At 43.4% G+C, this 21,379-nt stretch overlaps 1 protein-coding gene across 1 annotated transcript in view; it reads left to right on the forward strand.

Annotated features, from left to right (window-relative positions):
* The window catches only part of LOC126354798 (neprilysin-1-like), a 518,824-nt gene that overhangs the window by 351,670 nt on the left and 145,775 nt on the right, over window positions 1-21,379 (forward strand). Inside the window, exon 4 of the mRNA XM_050004711.1 lies at window positions 19,189-19,272. Coding sequence (XP_049860668.1) covers window positions 19,189-19,272 — 84 coding nt within the window. The remainder of the gene's footprint in view (window positions 1-19,188; window positions 19,273-21,379) is intronic.

Raw genomic sequence — 21,379 nt, forward strand, 5'->3', positions numbered from 1 at the left:
GTGTGCAGTTGGAGTGATATAGGACCCCTGATACGTCTCGATACGACTCAGACGGTGACACGTACGTAAGCATCCTGTGTGATCACTTGCATCCATTCATGTCCATTGCGCATTCCGACGGACTTGGGCAAACCAACAGGAAAATGCGACACCCCACACGTGTAGAATTGCTACAGAGTGGCTGCAGGAACACTCTTCTGAGTTTAAACACTTCCGCCGCTCAGAAAACTTCCCAGACATGAACATAATTGAACACTTCTGAGATGCTCCTAGAACTCTTCCGGATTTATGGGCAGCCCTGCAGGATTCATGGTGTCAGTTCCCTCCAGCACCACTTCAGACATTAGTCGAGTCCAGGCCACGCCGTGTTCTCGTGGGGGCTCTCCATGATATTGGCCAGGTGTAACAGTTTCTTTGGCTCTTCAGTGTATAAAATGAAGCAGTTGCTTTCAATTAAAAATATTATACTTGAGACGAGAAATACATTTATGAAAAGCTATGGTTGTCGAACATTTGCCTGTGAGCATGCTTATTTATTTTCCTTGACCGTATAAATAATCCTGAAAATTGCAGCTGAAACGGCCCTATCTTTAATTCTGGAAAGGGGTCCTAGCGTGCGTGGTTCATATAGCTGGTGGCACTGCGACAAGTGAGTGAGATCTTGCCCTTCGTTAGTTTCGCACAGCAGATTTACTTCTCCCACAAGGAGGCTCCCTCTTCTACATGTTGGTCTCAAGCTGTTCAAAGTCCTCCGCACGGTGTAGGTATTCCCGCTGCCAACTACCACCGTCATTTCTCTTAAGCGCGTGCACAGGTTCTCAAGTTCTGTCCTTCATCTTTCCATCTGGTGTTTCTGATGGTTACCCGCTGAAGACTGCATTTCACCCAGGAAGCTTTTCCTGTATCTCTGGCGTCTCCCAGTCAGCTACGATCCTTGTATTTGGTGGCGGAAATTGGTTTACTTCTTCGGCCTTTCCTCATCTGACGCAGACTCTTGGCGCATCCGAGAGGGTGCAATGCAAATGAGCAGGTACAGTTTCTGCAGTATTGCCGCCTTCAGACATTCAGTTGCAACCTCACTGATTTGTTCATTGCAGTGTCCGTCTTCTACGCCTGTGCAGACACGCTGCAAAGAGGAGCAGCGTACTTGGCAGCGAACAGCCTGGACCAGAATCCCGTGTCCTGCTCGCCGGTAATCTGATAATGTTGTTGCCGGCACAGACCTTACCTCTGGTATAGATGCAGTGTTTTCTGATCGTAAGGACGCGATCGAATGCCCCACCGGGTTTATCAGCTAAGAACAAAATTTGGAAATTTGTGTTAAAGTCTTATGGGACCAAACTGATGGGGTTATCGGTCTCTAAGCTTACTCACTACTTCATCTAACTTAAACTAACCTACATTAAGGACAACACACACACCCATGCCCGAGGGAGGACCCAAACCTCCGACGGAGGGAACCGCGCAGACCGTGACAAGGCGCCTCAGAACACGTGGCTACTCCCCGCGGCAGCTAAACCCGGAGTTATCACCTCTGTCCATTATACTGAGGTTGCAACGTACTTGCCTGAATTACTCATTAGAGCTTTGTCAAGTCGAAGGCTTTATTAAATGCGTGACCAATTTAATGTTCGTTGGCCAGGCTTGCAACTAGGGGATAGCCACACCTTTGCCGCATTACTTTGTAAATTGTTCAGTCAACTTATACTAATATTATCGACTGCAGGTAGGGTTGTGGTCAGTGGTGTAAATAATGTTTTAAGCACCAGCTGGTTATCGTTTAAAAATAATTATTTATTGAACATTTGTTTAATAACGTTATAGAAACGACAGATATAATCACTAGTTAGACTACGAAAGTGGTAAGTTATATTTGAAACTTAAAGTTCACGAAGCTGTGTGGAAAAACTGAAAAGTTCAACCGCGGTGCTGTTTAAGTTAGTCTATGAAACTAACCGTCGAAAAATTCGTAGGTCGAAACGCGATGCAGTTCAAAGTTAAGTTTCACTACGCTAGCTGTCGAAATATTTTCTGGGTTTCAGAATTTTTGCAAAAAAGTTTATAAGCCCGAACACGAAGCTGCTCAGAGTAACGGGTCCACGACGCTGACTGTCAAAACTTTCCTAAGTTCCTAAATTGGTGGTCTGAAACTTTTCAATCACCTCAGTCACTACCGGCACATACGTCCGTCCTGGATGATCGCTCACTTTGACCTTATTAGAAAGCCCTTTCTCTCTCTTTGGCCGCGCAAGATAAATCCAATGCTCTATACCTGCATTTCCTAAGTATGGGGTTTTAATGCTTCTTGTTTCTCCTCTCTTACACTAGAGCAATTTATGAAAGAAAAGAAAAAATTATCCTGTGTTTGTTACCAGATTGTGACTATTGTAACGCGTCCGTTATTGACGGGGCCCCTTCCTCTGTACCTGGTTGCCCGGATTTGCAATAAGCCTGCTTGCTGACTGATGCGAAGTTTCGTAAAAGTGTCGCGCGGTCAGCTTGAACCGGTCCCGCAACAGTAGTGTACTGGTGCTGTCGTGCATTCCCCTGTTGGAACGTCACGAGGAAGGTGCATGGCAGCGTGTAGAGTTCTGTCTTGGAGACGTCGGATATGACTGTCGGCTACATTCTCGAACACCTCGTCCCCGTATTCTTGCACTTTTAGCGCAACACAATCTGACTTTCAGTAATCCCCACAAGAGAATGGCCCTGACTAACATTAACCTATATGTTTCACAAATCACTTACCTCACAAAAATCTTCGTACCTCGAACTACTGCAATGCAGCGAGCGCCACTACTGCCAGCTAACTAAAAGATTCAAACTACGGAATCCACTAACTACTGATAGGCACAGTTAGCAAATGAAAGATTTTAATAGAGAACAAACAATGTATTTACCTTAATAGTCATAATATACATATATCAGTTCATGACACCAATTCTTACAAATTTCAAAACTCCGCCATCTTTCTCCCCACGTCCACCACTGCTGGCGGCTCACCTCCAACTGCGCAACGCTACGCGCTGTTCACATCCAGCTGCCCAACACTACAATGGCGAGTATTACAACAATTCCAACCAGCCACAGACTGCACACAGCACAGCCAGTGATTTTCATACAGAGCGCTATGTGACGTTACCAATAAGAAAACCTAAACAGCCTACTTACAAGCGTGATACCTCAACCTGAAGGCAGAGTGGACTTTTGAGTTGAGTAAGGGGTGCAGCGCCCGTAGACGGCCAAGTGCTCTGATATTCTATTGAGTTGCCTTTCTATGGTCAGCCCCAGATACTTCGAAGTATGAGGCCATGGAATGGGGCTTCCCACGATCTGCATTGGCTTAAGAATCAAAGGCACACTGGACTGCCTGATAATCACAGTCTGGCTTTTAGTTGCATTAAACTTCAGACGACACTTAAAAACCCCGGCTACTAGGAAGACGCATGCCGTCTGCAAACAGTGCAGGACGTGTACCCTAGGCAGCTTGCGTAGAGTTGGTGTCGTCCGCATGGAGTACCAACGCCACTCTGTCTTCGATATATTTGAGGTACTATGTACTAACTTGGCAGAAAATCCTAAGAAATTTTGGTCTTATGGCAACGCGGTAGATGGGTCAAAACAAAATGTCCAGACGCTCTGTGACCAAAGTGGTACTGAAACAGAGGATGACAGACTAAAGGCCGAAATACTAAATGTCTTTTTCTAAAGCTGTTTCACAGAGGAAGACTGCACTGTAGTTCCTTCTCTAGATTGCCGCACAGTTGACAAAATGGTAAATATCGAAACAGATGACAGAGGGATAGAAAAACAACTAAACTTGCTCAAAAGAGGAAAGGCCGATGGACCTGATGGGATACCAGTTCGATTTTACACAGAGTACGCGATGGAACTTGCTCCCCTTCTTGCAGCGGTGTACCGTAGGTCTCTAGAAGTGCGTAGCGTTCCAAAAGATTGGAAAAGAACACAGGTCATCCCCGTTTTGAAGAAGGAACGTCGAACAGATGTGCAGAACTATAGACCTATATCTCTAACGTCGATCAGTTTTAGAATTTTGGAACACGTATTATGTTCGAGTACAATGACTTTTCTGGAGACTAGAAATCTACTCTGTAGGAATCATAACGGGTTTCGTAAAAGACGGTCGTGTGAAACCCAGCTCGCGCTATTCGTCCACGACACTCAGACGGCCATAGACACGCTTTCACAAGTAGATGCCGTGTTTCTTGACTTCCACAAGGCGATCGATGCAGTTCCCCACAGTCGTTTAATGAACAAAGTAAGAGCATATGGAATATCAGACCAATTGTGTGATTGGATTGAAGAGTTCCTAGATAATAGAATGTAGCATGTCATTCTCGATGAAGAGAAGTCTTCCGAAGTAAGAGTGATTTCAGGTGTGCCGCAGGGGAGTGACATAGGACCCTTGCTATTCACAATATACATAAATGACCTTGTGGATGACATCGGAAGTTCACTGAGGCTTTTTGCAGATGATGCTGTAGTATATCTAGAGGTTGTAAGAATGGAAAATTGTACTGAAATGCAGTAGGATCTGCAACGAATTGACGCATAGTGTAGGGGATGGAAGTTTAATCTCAATGTAGGCAAGTGTAATGTGTTGCGAATACACAGAAAGAAAGGTCCTTTATCATTTGGCTACAATATAGGGGCAACTGGAAGCAGTTAATTTCATAAATTATCTGGGAGTAGGCATTAGGAGTGATTTATAGTGGAATGACCATATAAAATTAATCGTCGGTAAAGCAGATGTCAGACTGAGATTCATTGGAAGAATCCTAAGAAAATGCAGTCCGAAAACAAAGGAAGTAGGTTACAGTATGTTCGCCCACTGCTTGAATACTCCTCACCGGTGTGGGGTCCGTACCAGAGGGGGTTGATAGAAGAGATGGAGAAGATACAACGGAGATCTGCGCGCTTCGTCACAGGATCATTTAGTAATCTCGAAAACGTTACGGAGATGATAGATGAACTCCAGTGGAAGACTCTGCAACAGAGACGCTCAGTAGCTCGATACAGGCTTTTGTTGAAATCTCTAGAACATACCATCACCGAGGAGTCAAGCAGTATATTGCTTTCTCCTACGTATATCTCGCGAAGAGACCATGGGGATAAAATGAGAGAGATTAGAGCTCACCCAGAGGCATACCAACAATCTTTCTTTCCACGAACAATACGAGACTGGAATAGAAGGGAGAACCGATAGAGTCACTCAAGGTACCGTCCGCCACACACCGTCAGGTGGCTCGCGGAGTATGGATGTAGATGTAGATGTAGATACAGGGAGTACGGCAGGGGACAGACCCATGTGGCACTCCCGCTAGAATAGGCCTCGGTTTTAATACTCCCTCCTGTGTGGCCGATCGATTCTAGGCGACTCAGTCTGGAGCCGCGCGACCGCTACGCTCGCAGGTTTGAATCCTGCCTCGGGCGTGGGTGTGTGTGATGTCCTTAGGTTAGTCAGGTTTAAGTAGTTCTAAGTTTTTGGAGACTGGTGACCTCAGATATTAAGTCCCATAGTACTCAGAGCCATTTGAACCATTTTTAATACTCCCTCTTCATTGAAAGCAAGATGTCAGAGGTAAGACGCGATGAGTTTTATTTGCAGTGTCGATACCAACAGTACAAACAGTCTGGAAAGAGGCCGTCGTACCAAATGTAGTCGAAGGCCTTTGAGATGTTTAGAAGCGTCGTCCCGCTCCAAGCCGGCGGTGACGTCCTCTTCAAGACGCAGTACTTGCTGTTGCGAGTTATGCCCGTGCCGGAAACCAGACTGTTCTGGCGCTACTCATTCCTCATTGCTGGTGTATACCACGAGTCTTTTAACATACAGTCGTCCGAAGACCTTTTCTATAGCAGGAAGGAGACTTATACGCTTGTAATTCTATGGCAGTCTTCCATTTTTTCCTGTTTAGGGATGGCAGCTACCTCTGCGTCTTTCCGAACACTTCCTTACAATATCAAGTCGGTGGTGGAACGAAGAAGGGCAGATGGTGGCTGTTTCAGCATTACGTATTCCACTTGATCACAGCCTCCAGCCTGTCTAGGGTTTAATGAGCTGTTGCACCTCCTTCTCATAGCAATATGTTCAACTTTTGCCGCAAGAAATACCGGTAAAAGTTGCTGCACTAGACGAGCGTCTTCTTCATCTATCACATCCTTTACTGGCGCGAGGTTGCCTGTGAATGCGGCAGCCAGGCCAGTAGCCTTGGCCTCAGGGTCGCAGACAACTCGGCTTGCAGAGGAGGGATACGTTGCCCCTTCCTAAGAAATTGTTTCATTGTCCTCCAGGCAGTGTCATCATCAAGGTGGAGTGTGGGCAAATTGCCCAATCCCTATTTCTACGATCTCCCACAAAAAAAAAGAAATGTTCAAATGTGTGTGAAATCTTATGGGACTTAACAGCTAAGGTCATCAGTCCCTAAGCTTACACACTACTTAACCTAAATTATCCTAAGGACAAAGACACACACCCATGCCCGAGGGAGGACTCGAACCTCCGCCGGGACCAGCCGCACAGTCTTTGACTGCAGCGCCTGAGACCGCTCGGCTAATCCCCCGCTGATTTTCCACTGCCACCTTAATCTCAGGCCTGAACAGATTTAGGTGACGTTTGATGGCAGCATGTCTCGTTAGTTGCCACTCTCGGAAGACTGTTTTGAGGGAGATTGCTTCCTCCAACCCAGCGGGCAGCTGGCGAGATCGATATCTCGCCTGTTTCGTTCCCGTGGGTGACGTAACATCTGCTGTCTGTACTATCAGATCAGTTCATTGGCGAATGGTTTCGTCAGCTCCGACGGCATTTGTGTCTGGGACAGCATTGAGAGAGTCTTGCAGGGTCACTCTGGGCTCTTTACAGTTTATTTTGCGTATGCCATTTTAATAGCTCTACTCTAGTGGTCGTCAAAATTTTTTCCTCAAGAACCAGAACTGATGTTTTGGAGCGGCAACTCCAGTCAAACATCTGCTGTTCTGATTATTAATAGATAATCTACATAAATTACTATGTTTATAAGTCCCAAGTAGGCTAACTGTGCTAAGGTACGATAAGTTGGCTGCTGGTCACCAAGTACTGATCGCTGAAAGTCGGCATACTTCGTGTTGACTGCTGCCACCCTCAAGGACCCCAAAGTTGTGGTTCCATAATTACCTGACGTGTCTTGTGTTGTCTGTATGAGCGAACGATTTACTGATTAATAACTTATTTAAACGCATTATGCAACATGAGACACGATCACAGATGTTTACTAAACATACTGAGCGTCATTTTCCTTCTGTTTATTACACTGTCTTACAATAACCTTAATGTAATATGATATTCATTGCTATAAATTTGTGCCGCATTTGAAGATAATAATATCTGTAAAGCGCATTCGCGGATCCATGTTACTTCCGTTTGAAAAGTATACTACAGCAGCTGATCAATATGAGTAGTACATGCCCGTAAGTTGTCAGTTCTGGAAGACAAGGAATAAAACGTTCCCCCTCTCACTTCCTGTCCGCAGCTCGTGGTCTAGTGGCTAGCGTTGCTGCCTCTGCATCACTGAGTCCCGGGTTTTATTCCCGACCGGGTCGGGGATTTTCTCCGCTCGGGGACTGGGTGTTTGTGTTGTCCGTCTCACTTCTTCATTCATGAAAGGGGCGAGACTGGAGTGTGTAAAGATTGGAACTTTGTACGTGTGCTGATAACCGCGCAGTTGAGCGCCCCACAAACCATATATCATCATCGTCATCATCATCTCACTTCCTCTAACTTCGCAGTGGCCGCTCTGCGTACCTCTCTGCTCGCGGGGTAATCGACCAGTTTCACTTATCAACGTCAATTAAAATTAAGCACAGAATATTGCTGTTTCCATGTGTGTTTTTTTCGTTAGTGAGATGAATTCAGCTAGAAGGGTATCTATGCTACTGAACGACTAATCAGACACACGGTGGCCCCGTCCAAAAATTCGTCATAGCACAGTAAGGCAATTTATGCAGTTTGGAACTGTGTATCGTCTTGAGCGAGCGTAACTCATGGCCTTCAAATATCCAGCCTACATTCACTCAGTATTTGACAATGAGAACATGTTGCGAGTTTCGACAAACTTAATGCCTAATTTGAAACCTTTATGATACTTTTTGTCGCTGTTATCCCCACAAAACGAGGAAAGGAAAAAAAGTTTACCATTTACTACATTTTTGCTTTTGCTTCAAAGCTCTGCACTCGAAATAGCAAACTTTATCTCGAAAACAATATAAAACACATGCACAACTTGCAAATAACATTTAACAGTCCTGCTGTTTTTTCTGATCTGGTCAGAAAGGTTGAAAGTTACACAGACACTGTCTTAAAAGAAACTGGAGAAAAACATAAGAAAAAGATAACACAGCTCATGAGACAACCAACACAACAAAGAAACTTAAACAATAAACAACCAAAACACACAGACCAATTTTTGCCGCGTTTGATAAATCTCACAGACACAAAATTGAACAATGAACAAAAAGAGCTCTTAGAAAAAGGACTGAAATATAATGTAAATACAGAAGAAGACGAAGAATACATAGAAAACCTCATAATCCAATCAGAAGCCATTTTAAAGCGAGAGGAAAAAAGTGAAAACAGCAATGTAAACACCGAGCTAATAAGAAATTTGATAAAGAAAGAAATACATAAAATTATTACAGATACAAAAATAGCAGACTGATAAGAACAGTAAAAACACAGAACCTGAAACACTCAGAAAACTCAGAAAGAAACACCAAACTGAAAACATCATTATTACTAAAGCAGATAAAGGAAATACAGTAATTCTTATGCCCAAACAGCAATACATTGACAAAACACACAAAATAATATTAAAAATAATATTTAAAAAATGGAAACCGGAACCAACAAACAGATTTCAGGCCAAGGTAAAGAATATGTTAAAAATATAGACCACACACTGGATGACAGAGAAAAAGGTAAATTAATACAGAACAATCCCACAGCACCCACTCTCCTATGCCAACCAAAAATCCATAAACCATATATCCCAGTAAGACCCATTGTAAACTTCAAAAAAGCTCCCATTTACAATCTTGCAGGACACATATTGAAATTACTAACAGGAACTTACAAAATAGAAAATGACAGAACTATAAGAACACGTCATAGTTAATACAACTTATAAAAGATGTAAAAGTCCGAGATACAGGTACTCTACTCTCTTTTGACATAGAAAACATATCATCTAACATCCAAATAGTAGAAACAATAAATGTCACAGAACAAAACCTGAAAGACAACAGCGGCTACCGGATGAACACATCAAGTTGCTGGAACTGATAACTGAACAGAACTACTTTCATTTCAATAATGAATACCATTTACAGGAAGATGGGTTACCAATGGGATCCCCAGTATCAGGTGCCCTAGCAAACATTTTCATAAACCATGTAGAAAACTTAATCTTCAAAAATGTTATCAGAAACAATTACGACGTACTTTATTGGGTCAGATACATGGACGACATCTTTTGTTTAATAGATGAACCTCAGGCGAAAGTTGACGAGTTGCATACAGATATAACCACAGTACAAACAAATATAAAATTCACAATGGAAAAAGAACATAAACTTTTTATATATAACCATTAAAAAAGAAAACAATCAGCATAGCTTTGAACTCTACCATAAACCTACAACAACTGCCACAATCCTACATCAGACTTATAATCACCCACACTCACAGAAACAATCAGCACTCAGGTACATGCTTCGTAGACTCAACACAGTACCACTCAGCACAGAAAATTACCAGAAACAACTAGACATCGTCACACAAATAGCAACAAGCAATGGGTACTATAAGGAACTAGTCACCCAGTTAAACAAAAAATTAAAAAACAAATACAGTCAGTGAACACAGTACATAAACACCCACAAACAACAGTACAACAAAACATTACACAAACAGTGACAGAACAATAACGACACAAAGAGTACAGGAAAACAAGAAACAAGATTCAAGATGGTACACAATGACATACAAGCACGAATTCACACATAAAAGAACAAACATTTCTAAAAGACATGGGATAAACATAGCATTCAAAACAGACAATTCAATCCAGTCATATTCCAAAAATAACAAAAAACACAGATATCTACCAAAAAGCAGGAATATACCAACTACAGTGATGGAAGCTATATAGGACAAACCAGCAGAACATTTGACACCTGGTACAAAGAACATATCAGAGCATGGAAATATGGAATGAGGCACTCAACTTTTGCAAAACATTTGAGAGAAAATAACCACAAACCTATTACAAGAGAAAATGATATAAAAATAATTAGAATAGATAATGAAAAACATCTGATAACATTGCAAGGAAAATCATAATACATACAAAACAAAGGCTGAAAAGAAACAACTACTAAATGACCAAGTAAATGTGATTAACAACTCACTGTTTACACTGATTGATCATATAATAGACAGAAATCCCAACAAATTATTACACATCTGATTCCTCCCATAAGTATATACAGTAAAATATTATTATTTTTAATAAATAAAAGGGCAAAAATCTCTCTCTCTCTCATACACACACACACACACACACACACACACACACACACACACACACACACAAAAGCACGCGCGCGTGTTCGCAAAACAATTGGTAAAACTTAGAAAAATAACGAATCTCTGTATTAAAAAGATGGCAGTTACAGTGATGTGTAACGAAAACAGTGAACTGAATGTGAACTGTAAGACGTCCATTTGGTTGCCAGATGAGAAAAAGCAGTTTGCTTAGATTCAGTGAATTACAGGTCATTGGTAAGTGTCTTTCCATTTCGTAAAGGACGTTAAGGAACTGTTTTTAAATCTATGACCTAGATGTGCACCATAACCTATGTGTGAAAAGGAAAAATCATGTAATATTTCAGGACACCGACTGAAGATGCCTTGTAAAAAAAGCAAAACGCGTCTGGGTGCATAAATAAAAATAAAAATTCCGATGTGCAGCATGCAAAAGGCATTTCCTTTGAAATAACTTCAATTTATATACAGCTGCTGCGAAAATGGCTACTACAAGAAACGTGATACGTAAAAGTGGTTTACTGGTACATGAATGTATACAGAGGCATACATTACTTTGTACGTAAGTGCGAAGCTTTAGGCCCGTTGTAAGTAGAGCAAAGTCTCTATATGAAGCGAAGCTGAAGCGAAGTGTCCCGGCCGTCTGCTCCTGATCAAAAGTGGTTGAATCTGGAGCGACGCGCCGGCTAGAGGGCGCTGTCGCCGGTTTCTCTCGTAGTGCCAACTTATGAATTTGCACTTACGCCGTGGCATCGTAGATATCGATACCACAGGAGAACTGGTGAGCCCTCGATGCTAACCATTGGATTCCTAATTAGTTGTCCTTTCAGCAAAAGATACGATGACTTATTTGGTGATATTTTCATTTTAGTGTTATGGCACCACATAATAGTCCACTTAATCTGTGGCTCGGTGTCTTCACGGCTACGGCCACCCACCAACAGGAAGAGGTCATCCACATAGGTTATCACTTCTAGTACATCTTCACTCTGTTGCATATTGTCCAGTAGTGTTTCCATGTGGATTTTGCAAAACAAGGTTCCCAACACAGAGCTCTGGGGGAATCCCTTTGTTATTGATTTTCTAACTCTCCCGCTAGGGGATGATAGCCAGACCTCGCGATCCTCGCAATAACTCCTCAGAAAACCGTATAGTGGCCCTGGACATTCCTTCTCCTGTAAACAGGCGGTCAAAGGCGCCACTGATGTTCACAATGATGCCAACTCTGTACTTGTACGGGGCTGAGTCACAGAACTCGACTGCAAGGGCGATTGCGTCAGCTTCCGACCATCCAAACCTGAAGACAAACTGCTTGTCACTCATCCCACATAGCACTCGATGTGCAGCCAGTCTGTCAGTCTTGAACAGTTTTCTGAAAAGATCTAATAAACGTAATGGCCTGTATGACTTGGTTTAGTTGGATCTTCTGGTCCTTTCTTTAATATGACAACATTTGCTGTTTTCCAGATTTGGGGAAATTTTTGCAATCTGAGGCACTCGTTATGCAATTTGGTACAAGGAGTTACCAGCTGAGGGGTGAGGAACTGCACTACCTCCTCAACAATGCCGTCTGGCTCAGAAGCTTTCCCTCTCTTTCAAGGTTTTATTTGGGCAGCCACGTCCTCTTAAGAGAAGGGGTATACTGCCCTATTATTTGTATATCCTACAAGATCAGTTATTCTTATTTGGCGCTGGCCCTCCGTGCCCCTTCCTCTCTGTCGCCGGGCAACAGGACTGGAGGAAGACCTCAGCAGTTTCCTGCCAGGATTCCGTCATCCTATCCCCATGCCTGACTGTGGATAATACCATTGGAGAACGAATCTTCTCCCTCACCAACTTATAGGACACTCCCCATGGGTCACTCCCCACTTTGAACTCTAATCAGCCGAAGCTCCTTCTGGGATGTTTCCTTTAGATCCCTATATTGCTGCAATCATTGTTGCTTTTCCAACCAGACGACACTGCGCTGGTAGTGCCTCCCTACACTTCTGACAGACTGGCGCATATGCTCCAGTTCGGCGACCATGGTGACAGAGAGGCTTCTATGGCCATCCTCCTGGTTGGTATGGCTACCTTCACTGCTGTAGCAATCGCCTTCAGCAGCTCTTCGGCGTAACTACCCATATGTATATTTTGGTATTGGTTATCTTCTGGTAATGTAGGAATGTCGTACTCCTTTGTTAAGCGCTCCCAGTCTCTTTTGTTGTAATTCAATTGCACTTCCCACCCCATGTCTCAGTGGCACCCTATGTCATCTATCGTAAATGTGGTCACTTATGGTCGCCTTTCCAATTTCTCACGATGTTTACGGCGTTAATTGTTGTAAGTGTTACATCGATGTTCGTGCCTTGCTCCCCTCCTGTTGTATAGATGGGAGGGTTACCAGGCTTGTTGGCCACCACAAGTTGCAAAGCCATAATTGTTTCTTCCGCCATTCCTCCGTTTGCGACTGTTGTGCTACTGATCCATAATGGGGATTTTGCATTTATGTCAGCAGTCACAATCACTTTTCGGCCCCGCAACGCCTTGATTACCCGAGTGAGATGGTTCAGATGCTCCTCGATGTCGTCTCCAAACTGAAAATACGTACTGACGAGAGACAGCACTCAGGTGGGAGATTATATCTCCACGAAGTTGCAGTGACTGTTTGACAGCTGCGAGATAACTGTTAATCGCCATGCTTTGTTAGTTATTCCTATTGCCGCCCTCGGGTCATGTTCGTTAGTGAGTAACTGCAATGTCGCGGCTGCAAAGGCTATTCGCCCAGTTTGGGAGTACGGCTCCTGTAAGTGGAACACATCTAGTCTCTTCTCCTCCACCATCTTGCGCAGCTCCTGCATCAATAATCTGCTATTATGCGTATTTAGCTGTCCAATAGTTATTGTAGTCATTATGGAAAGTAAGTATGTATATAATTTTCTGACCAGTTCTTTCGCCAGTCGAAAGCAATGGGCCCATTTGTCAATACTCATTTACAAAAATCTCATCTAAATCAAACTATTCACCTCTTTCAAATACTTTCTTGGCCAGATCTCACAGCGCTCCGACGTCAGAGGGGAGATTTATTGACTTAAGCTGTGTTCTGTCAACAGCCTCCATCACCGAGAAGGTGACTTTCCTATCTCCACCCGGACCACATGTCGCATCGCAGTGGTGCGGGTATTCGGCTGCTCCAACCTAGCTAGTCGCATGTAGAGATTTGGGTACACTCTAACAGGGTCTACAGGTGGTATTCTTACAGGAGAGGATTCCTGCACATATGGAGGCACACTAGTGCCTGTTATTGTAGTTTCCTGGGTTGCATATTGTCCCTCAGTGCACGTTTCCGTCCTCTGCATAACCACTGGTCAGGCCACAACCACAGGATGCCCTTGCTGCTCTTGACCTTCAGTCGGCCTATGGCCCCGTCTTTGGGAGAAGGAAGCTTCAGCTGGTGTGGGCAGCTCTGTTTGTATTGCAATGTCAACCAGTGTCAGTTTAAATAAAATCATTGTCAATGTAAGTTTGTACCGTACGAGGGCTATTCGGAAACAAGGTTTTGACAGATCACAAAATGGAAAGCACTGTGAATATCAAAAATGTTTTATTTGCTATTATTAGCTACACCTTACAGCCACTTCTCTACATAATCGTCGCTCCGACTTACACATTTGTCGTAGAATTGTACCAGCTTTCCAATACCTTGAACATAGAAGGCAGCTGCCTATTATTTCCACCAATTCTCTACGCTACTCTACAGCTTGTTGTCTGTGCCAAAATGTTGTCTTCGTAGCCAGACCTTCATGTGAGCAGAGATGAAACTCAGGACGAGCCAATTACGAGCACAACGCTGCAGAAGCATCTTCATTTCCCCTGCAGAGTGCGGCGGCGAATTGTCATAAAGAACGAAACGCATGACAGTTATGTTATGTGGGCTGCATGACATCAGGCGAAATCCCTCACCATGCCCTCATACTTAGAGGGAGACACTATTTTATAGGCATCTTTACGTGCTCACTGTCCGCTCAGAACTGGAAAGAGCGACGTGCCATGATCGACAGGCATACTGGAAACACTACCCAACACATCTGCACAAAATGTAATCGGAATTTTACTGTGGTTTCCATTTCGCGACCGATCGGAACTTACTTTACGAATAGCCCTTGTAGCTATACCAACAACGTCTCGACTGTCTTTGCAGCGGTCCTCTGCAGAGCGATTAAACTGCAGTTTATTGGAAACCACCAAGACGAGTCAAGGAGGGAAAAAGTGAAGAACAGTAAAAGGTTTTTTATATACACTGCCAGAAAAAATGCAACATCCTCGAGGGCTGTGTTCAGTGGCACCAAGGTATAATATGTGCACACTGACGGGTTGTAGTGTAATGATTTATTTGTCATTGTCATCGGCATCAGATGGCGCTCAGGAGCCCAGTCTATGCACTCTCTGTTCTGATTCTTCATCCAGTAGCTATGCTGAGTTTAGAGGTGACCAGTGTTTGCAACATTCATTCTATGGTGCAACCATGCCCCACCGATGAGTACCTACTGCTGTTGTGCAGCTTCAGTCATTTGAGCGAGATCGCATTGTGGGTGTCCAGGAAACTGGATGGAAGTATCGACGGATTGCTACATATGTTGGGCACAATGCATTGGTGGTGTGTCGCTGCTTTCAACAGTGGCCTGTGGAAAGTTCCAACATCATTAGACTAGGTTCTGAACGTCCGCGTAGTACGAACGCGTTGTGTGAGTAGCAGTGGCCTCCCAAACGTCATTCAGGGACGAAATGTGGCCACATTTTGCACCTTCTGTGTCATTAGGCACCATTGGGAACCATTTGATTTCAGCAGGATTAAGATCATGCATGTCACTAGCCAGGATTCCACTGACACCACGACACCACCAAGCTACTCTGGCGTCGTGAAAGACTTGACTGGATAGTAGAAGGGCGCATCGTCTTTAGTGATGAAAGCAGGTTTTGTTTGCATGTGAGTGGTGGATGTACACGTGTATGGCGTAGGCCTGGTGAGTTGCCTATTGCAGAGTGCATTCACCCACGGCACATAGGTGCCATCCCAGGCTTCATGGTGTGGTGGCGCCATCAGCTACATCTCGCGAGTTCATTAGGTATTTCTTCAGGGTAAAGTAACCAGTACCTGATAGATTACACAGGCTTTTATCTCTGTGCTACGTTATTTCTTTGAGAGGAAGTTGTGTTTTTTAGCAGAGCAATGCACGTCCACATACGGCTGCTGCGACACGACGTGTCCGTTGTGGCGTATAACAGCTACCCTGACCAGAAAGGTAGCAGATCTCTGGCCAAGTGAACACATATCGGACACGATGACGCGGGAAGTTACTCGTTCTCTAGGGCCTACAAGTACTATTGTTGAACTGCAACAAAAGACGCAAGATGAGTGGCACAATGTATGCAGGATGCCATTCGGCGCCTTTATGGCCGTTTGCTTACGAGAATACACGTCTACTTTGCTGCCAGAGGGAAAGGGGAGGGGCGAGAGGGCCTTCGCTGTGTATTGATATTACTGTTTGCGCAAGATTTACTGGGATAAATGTGTTCCTTTCGGTCCGAATATGTTATCATATACTCCTATAATGATGAACTACCTGTCACTTCTCTTGTCAATAAAATGATCTTGTCCTGGAATCTCATTGATCGGGTTAGAATTGCAGTCAGTGACGAGTCCCGCTTAGAATTCAACGACGATGACTAAACAAGACATTTCTGACGGTGGCGGGATACGAACCTGTGACCTGCCGTACGGCATGACAACTAAGAGTGATGGGCTGGGATGTCATTTCATTTCATAGCAGGACCCGTTTGGTTACCATACATGGTACGCTTGCTGCACAGCGGTAGGTAGACGACATTCTACGTCCCTTGCCCTTCATGGCAAGCCAATCTGGTTCAAAATGGTTCAAAGGGCTCTGATCACTATGGGACTTAACAGCGATTGTCATCAGTCACCTAGAACTTAGAGCTACTTAAACCTAACTAAGGACATCACACACATCCATGCCTGAGGCAGGATTCGAACCTGCGACCGTAGCAGTCGCGCGGTTCCGGACGGAATCGCCTACAACCGCTCGGCCACCGCGGTCGGCAGGCCAACCTGCGTTTACATTTCAACGAGATAATGCCCGCTCTCACAAGGAGAGAATTTCTTCTGCTTGTCTCCTTCCTTGTCAAACCCTACCTTGATCACAAAGGTCGCTGGATCTCTTCCCAATTGGGGACGTTTGGAGCGTTATGGGCAAGGCCATCCAACAACTGTATCAATCAATGCTAGGCCGAATAACTCCTTGCATGAGGATCAGAGGTGCATCAAGGCATTATTGACTTGCCCAGTTTGTGAAGCTAGTTTTCTAGAATAAATCATCCAATTTCTCAGGAAATTAATGTAAATAAGCTGTACAAGACTGCAACCAGTCACTTTGTTTATTCCATGAACCCATTTTTCGAACCTTTTTCAGGTTCATCTCCAGATGGTTTCAGGAAGTTACATCATTATTGCTAGCATAATGCTGGGTGTTGGCTCTATGACAAAAAGATGGAACACACTGTAATATATCGCCATGACTATAGCTTATCTGTCGATACTGATGTAAATTTAGTTTTTTACTTACTGCCACAGTATAGGAGGCTTTTTTCAATTAGTGTCCACCTGTCTACCTCCATTTTATTGTCCACTTGTTATATCACTACACACACTTCCACACAAACTGTATTAATGTACATTCTGACGGCGAGACTTTTCTAGCATCCAGCACGCGCTTTACAACTGTTTCTTGTAACAAAGATCTTGACAGAAAGATATGGCATAGGTCTACTTTGCACACAGATGTAATTTGTTCTTCTTTACATCTATTAAAGTCGATATTAAGGCAAATATTTTAATTAGACTGGTGATAACATGAGAGCACAAAATAAAATAAATAAATTACTGCTAGAAAAAACTTCAAATGATCTATTACTTCTATTTGTATATTACCTATAATACAGGCATTTTATAGCATTTTTGTCATTATTGGCATTAACATCAGGAATCAATGATACAGAATTATTGTATCTGCAGTGAGATGCAGCTGTCTGTATGACTAGGACCTTTATATTTAGTATTTAAATTAATAACAAATCTTGAGATGAACTATTGACTGATTTCTGTTGTTATGTTAACATGATTCTGTTTATTTTAGCTAAAAGTATATGTATAAAAGTTATAGTGATTGTAATGGACTAAAGCTGTTTGTATGGTTGTACACTTTATATTTAAAAACCACGAACAAATATTCTTTAACTGTTGACTTATTTTTATTCTTACATTAAAGTGTTCTGGAATATTGGTAAAGGCAGCTTCTGTTTGTTCCAGCTAGAAGTATTGTATATAAAAGTACTCATTTATGTTAGCAGTAGAGGGCTTTAACGTTTAGAAATATAGTACGGTTTTTATTCTGTGGTAGGATATTACATTGACACCAGTGTAGTTAGGATGTATAGGATGTAAGGAGAGGGGGGGGGGGGAGGCGGTGTAGGGTTCGTTGAATGGTTAATTGTTTTGTCAGGTGCTGTATTTGTCTAGCTAATATTCCAATTTCTTCAAGAAGGTCAAGTATTGTGTATTTGCTGGCAAAATGATTTGGAGATTCTGTTCTATGTCGTTTGCAGAATGATTGTGTTGGGCAAGATGTGAGGCAAAGCTGGACTTATTCAGGTTGTTAAGACGGAGTGCATCTATGTGTTCTTTAAATCTTGTTGTGAAGCTTCTACCAGATTGTCCAATGTAGAAGCTTGGACATGAGTTGCAAATGAACTTGTACACGCCTGACTTTTGATACTGTTATATAGTGGTTTTGGTACTGTGTATGATTTTATTTTGTATTTTGTTGTTGGTGAAGAAACTTATTTTTATGTTGTATGTCTTGAAGAGGTTGGCAATTTGGTGACAAGTCTTTCCTAGGAAAGGTCTTATAAATGTGGTCTTCTTTTTTGTGGGTGGTTGTTGAGCAGTTGGTTGATTTAATTTTGCTGTATGGATTAGATTAATTTATGTACTATTGCAGGGTTGTACCCATTGCTGGAGGCAACTGATTTAATAATTTCTGTTTCTTTTTGTCTTTCACTTGTGTCCATTGTGATTTTAAACATTCGTTTAACCATTGTTCTGGAGAATGCTTTTTTATGTTGGATGGTAAGAGATTTGTGTATTGTGAAATTATGATCGTGTATTTGTGTGTGCATGTACATCACATATACTAATCTCCGTTCCTTTTTATTTTTTTCGTCTTAGAGTATATTTTCCCGGATCACTGGGAAACCTTCCTTCGACAGTTTCGCAACTCATGGCATGTGAAATCTGGGAAAGGGTGCATAATCCAATCATCAGACAAGTAAAAGTATCTAGATTTAAATAATAGGGGGGCAGGAAACTGACAGCTGGTGACATCAGGTGTAGTGGCAAGGTTTTCGTGCGCCTACAAAGTACACAATTAAAGAAGACTGACGTCCCCTGATTTAATATACACTTCATTAATATATGGTGTATACTGAGTACGTTTTTGATCTGGTGCCTGAATACGATTTCTGAAATGTTGCAGGGGTCCTCGAGGAGCCCATCAACGAGCTGGACAGCGAAGCGACGCAGAAGGCTAAGCGTTTCTACAACTCCTGCATGAACATCCGTAAGTACACCACTGCTCGCTATAGCGGTAACAGTAGCGCCGTGACACTAACCGTAGATGAGCAAGCCCCTTCATCTGTCAGTAACTACTTCCACTGCTGACTCTAAATACACACCGTATGCATGATATGCCCAGCACAGAAAAGTTTTTATTTTTACCGCTTACTGTATGCTATAACAAGGCATGGTTTAGGAAACAACGTTAGTTTTCGTGACTAGTACGATAGCGCTATCCCGAGGAGAACAGGTAAACAGAAATGGCATTAGGCTGTGCACATTTATTAAATGTAAACATAGTGCAAGAAATAAAAAGCAAAAAGATACATTGAACCGCCAAAGAAACTGGTATAGGCATGCGTAATCAAATACCTGTAAACAGGTAGAATACGGCGCTGCAGTCGGTAACGCCTATATAAGACAAGTGTCTGGCACAACTGTTAGATCGGTTGCTGTTACTACAGTGGCAAGTTATCACGATTGAAGTGAATTTGAACGTTTGTTCTAATCGCCACACGAGCGGTGGGATACAGCATCTCAGAGGTAGCGATGAAGTAGGGATTTTCTCGTACGACCATTTCACGAGTGTACCGCGAATATGACGAATCAGGTGAAACACTAAATCTCTGACATCGCTGCGGCTGGAAAAAAAATCCTGCAAGAACGGGACCAAGCACGGCTGAAGAGTGACAGAAGTGTAACACTTCGGCAAATTGCTGCAGATTTCAGTACTCGGCCATCAACAAGTGTCAGCGTGCGAACCATTCAACGGAACATAATAATTATGGGCTTTCGGAGTCAGAGGCCCACTCGTGTACCCTTGATGACTGCACTACACAAAGCTTCACGCCTCGCCTGGGCCCGTCAAGAACAAAAACAAAAAGTGGTTCAAATGGCTCTGAGCACTATGGGACTTAACTTCTGAAGTCATCAGTCCTCTAGAACTTAGAACTACTTAAACCTGACTAACCTAAGGACGTCACATACATCCATGCCCGAGGCAGGATTCGAACCTGCGACCGTAGCGGTCGCGCGGTTCCAGACTGTAGCGCCTAGAACCGCTCGGCCACTCCGGCCGGCCGTCAACACCGATTGGACTGTTGATGAGTGCGAACGTGTTGCGTGGTCGGACGAGACTCGTTTCAAATTGTATCATGATGTACGTCATGGGCATGGAGACAATCTCATGAATCCGTGGACACTGCTTGTCAGCAGGGGACTGTTCAAGCTGTTGGAGGCTCTGTAATGGTATGCACAGTGTGTAGTGAAGTGATATAGAAATCCTCATACGTCTAGATACGGTTCTGACAACTGACTAGTACGTAATCATCCCGTCTGATCGCTTACATCCATTAATGTCCATTGTGCATTCCGAGGGACTCGAGAAATTCAAGTAGGACAATACGACAGCCTACACGTCCACAATTGCTACAGAGTGGCTCCAGGGACACATTTCTGAGTTTACGTGCTTCCACTGGCCACCAAACTCCCCAGATATGAACATTATTGAGAATATCTGGGATGCCTTGCAACCTGCTGTTCAGAAGATATCTCCAACGCCTCGTACCCCTACGGATTCATGGAGATCCCTGCAGGATTCATTGTGCAAATCCCCTCCAGCACTAGCTCAGGCATTAGTCGAGTCCATGCCACGTCGTGTTGCGCATTTCTGTGCGCTCGCGGGAGCCTACAGAATATTAGGCAGGTGTACCAGTTTCTTTGGATCTTCAGTGTAATTTGCTAGATGGGGCTAGGACATCGGAAAAATAGCATTCTGTGTTGCTTACCTTGCCACAAGTGATATACATGAGGCAAATATTCGCTTAAATGCAGTAGCGTCGTCCACGAACACGGATCTGATAACAGAAGAAAATAAGATGTTTCCCGACTCTTCGTAGAAGTACGCTCTCGAAGCTTCGACAGTAAACTTCACTGTGGCGACCAAGGTGTCTCCTGTGCCCTCTGCCATTGGAGTATATTGAGCACCCGTCTGACGTTGACGCGCTTACTAAACGATCTTCAAACGAAACTGTTATGGCTCGTTTAGTAAGACTAGTGTCTGGCGATAAATTTTAGCTCGCTGTTGTTGAGACTGTAATCAAAGTCTACGA

The sequence above is a fragment of the Schistocerca gregaria genome, chromosome 3, assembly GCF_023897955.1.
Source record: "Schistocerca gregaria isolate iqSchGreg1 chromosome 3, iqSchGreg1.2, whole genome shotgun sequence".
NCBI classification, from domain to species: domain Eukaryota; kingdom Metazoa; phylum Arthropoda; class Insecta; order Orthoptera; family Acrididae; genus Schistocerca; species Schistocerca gregaria.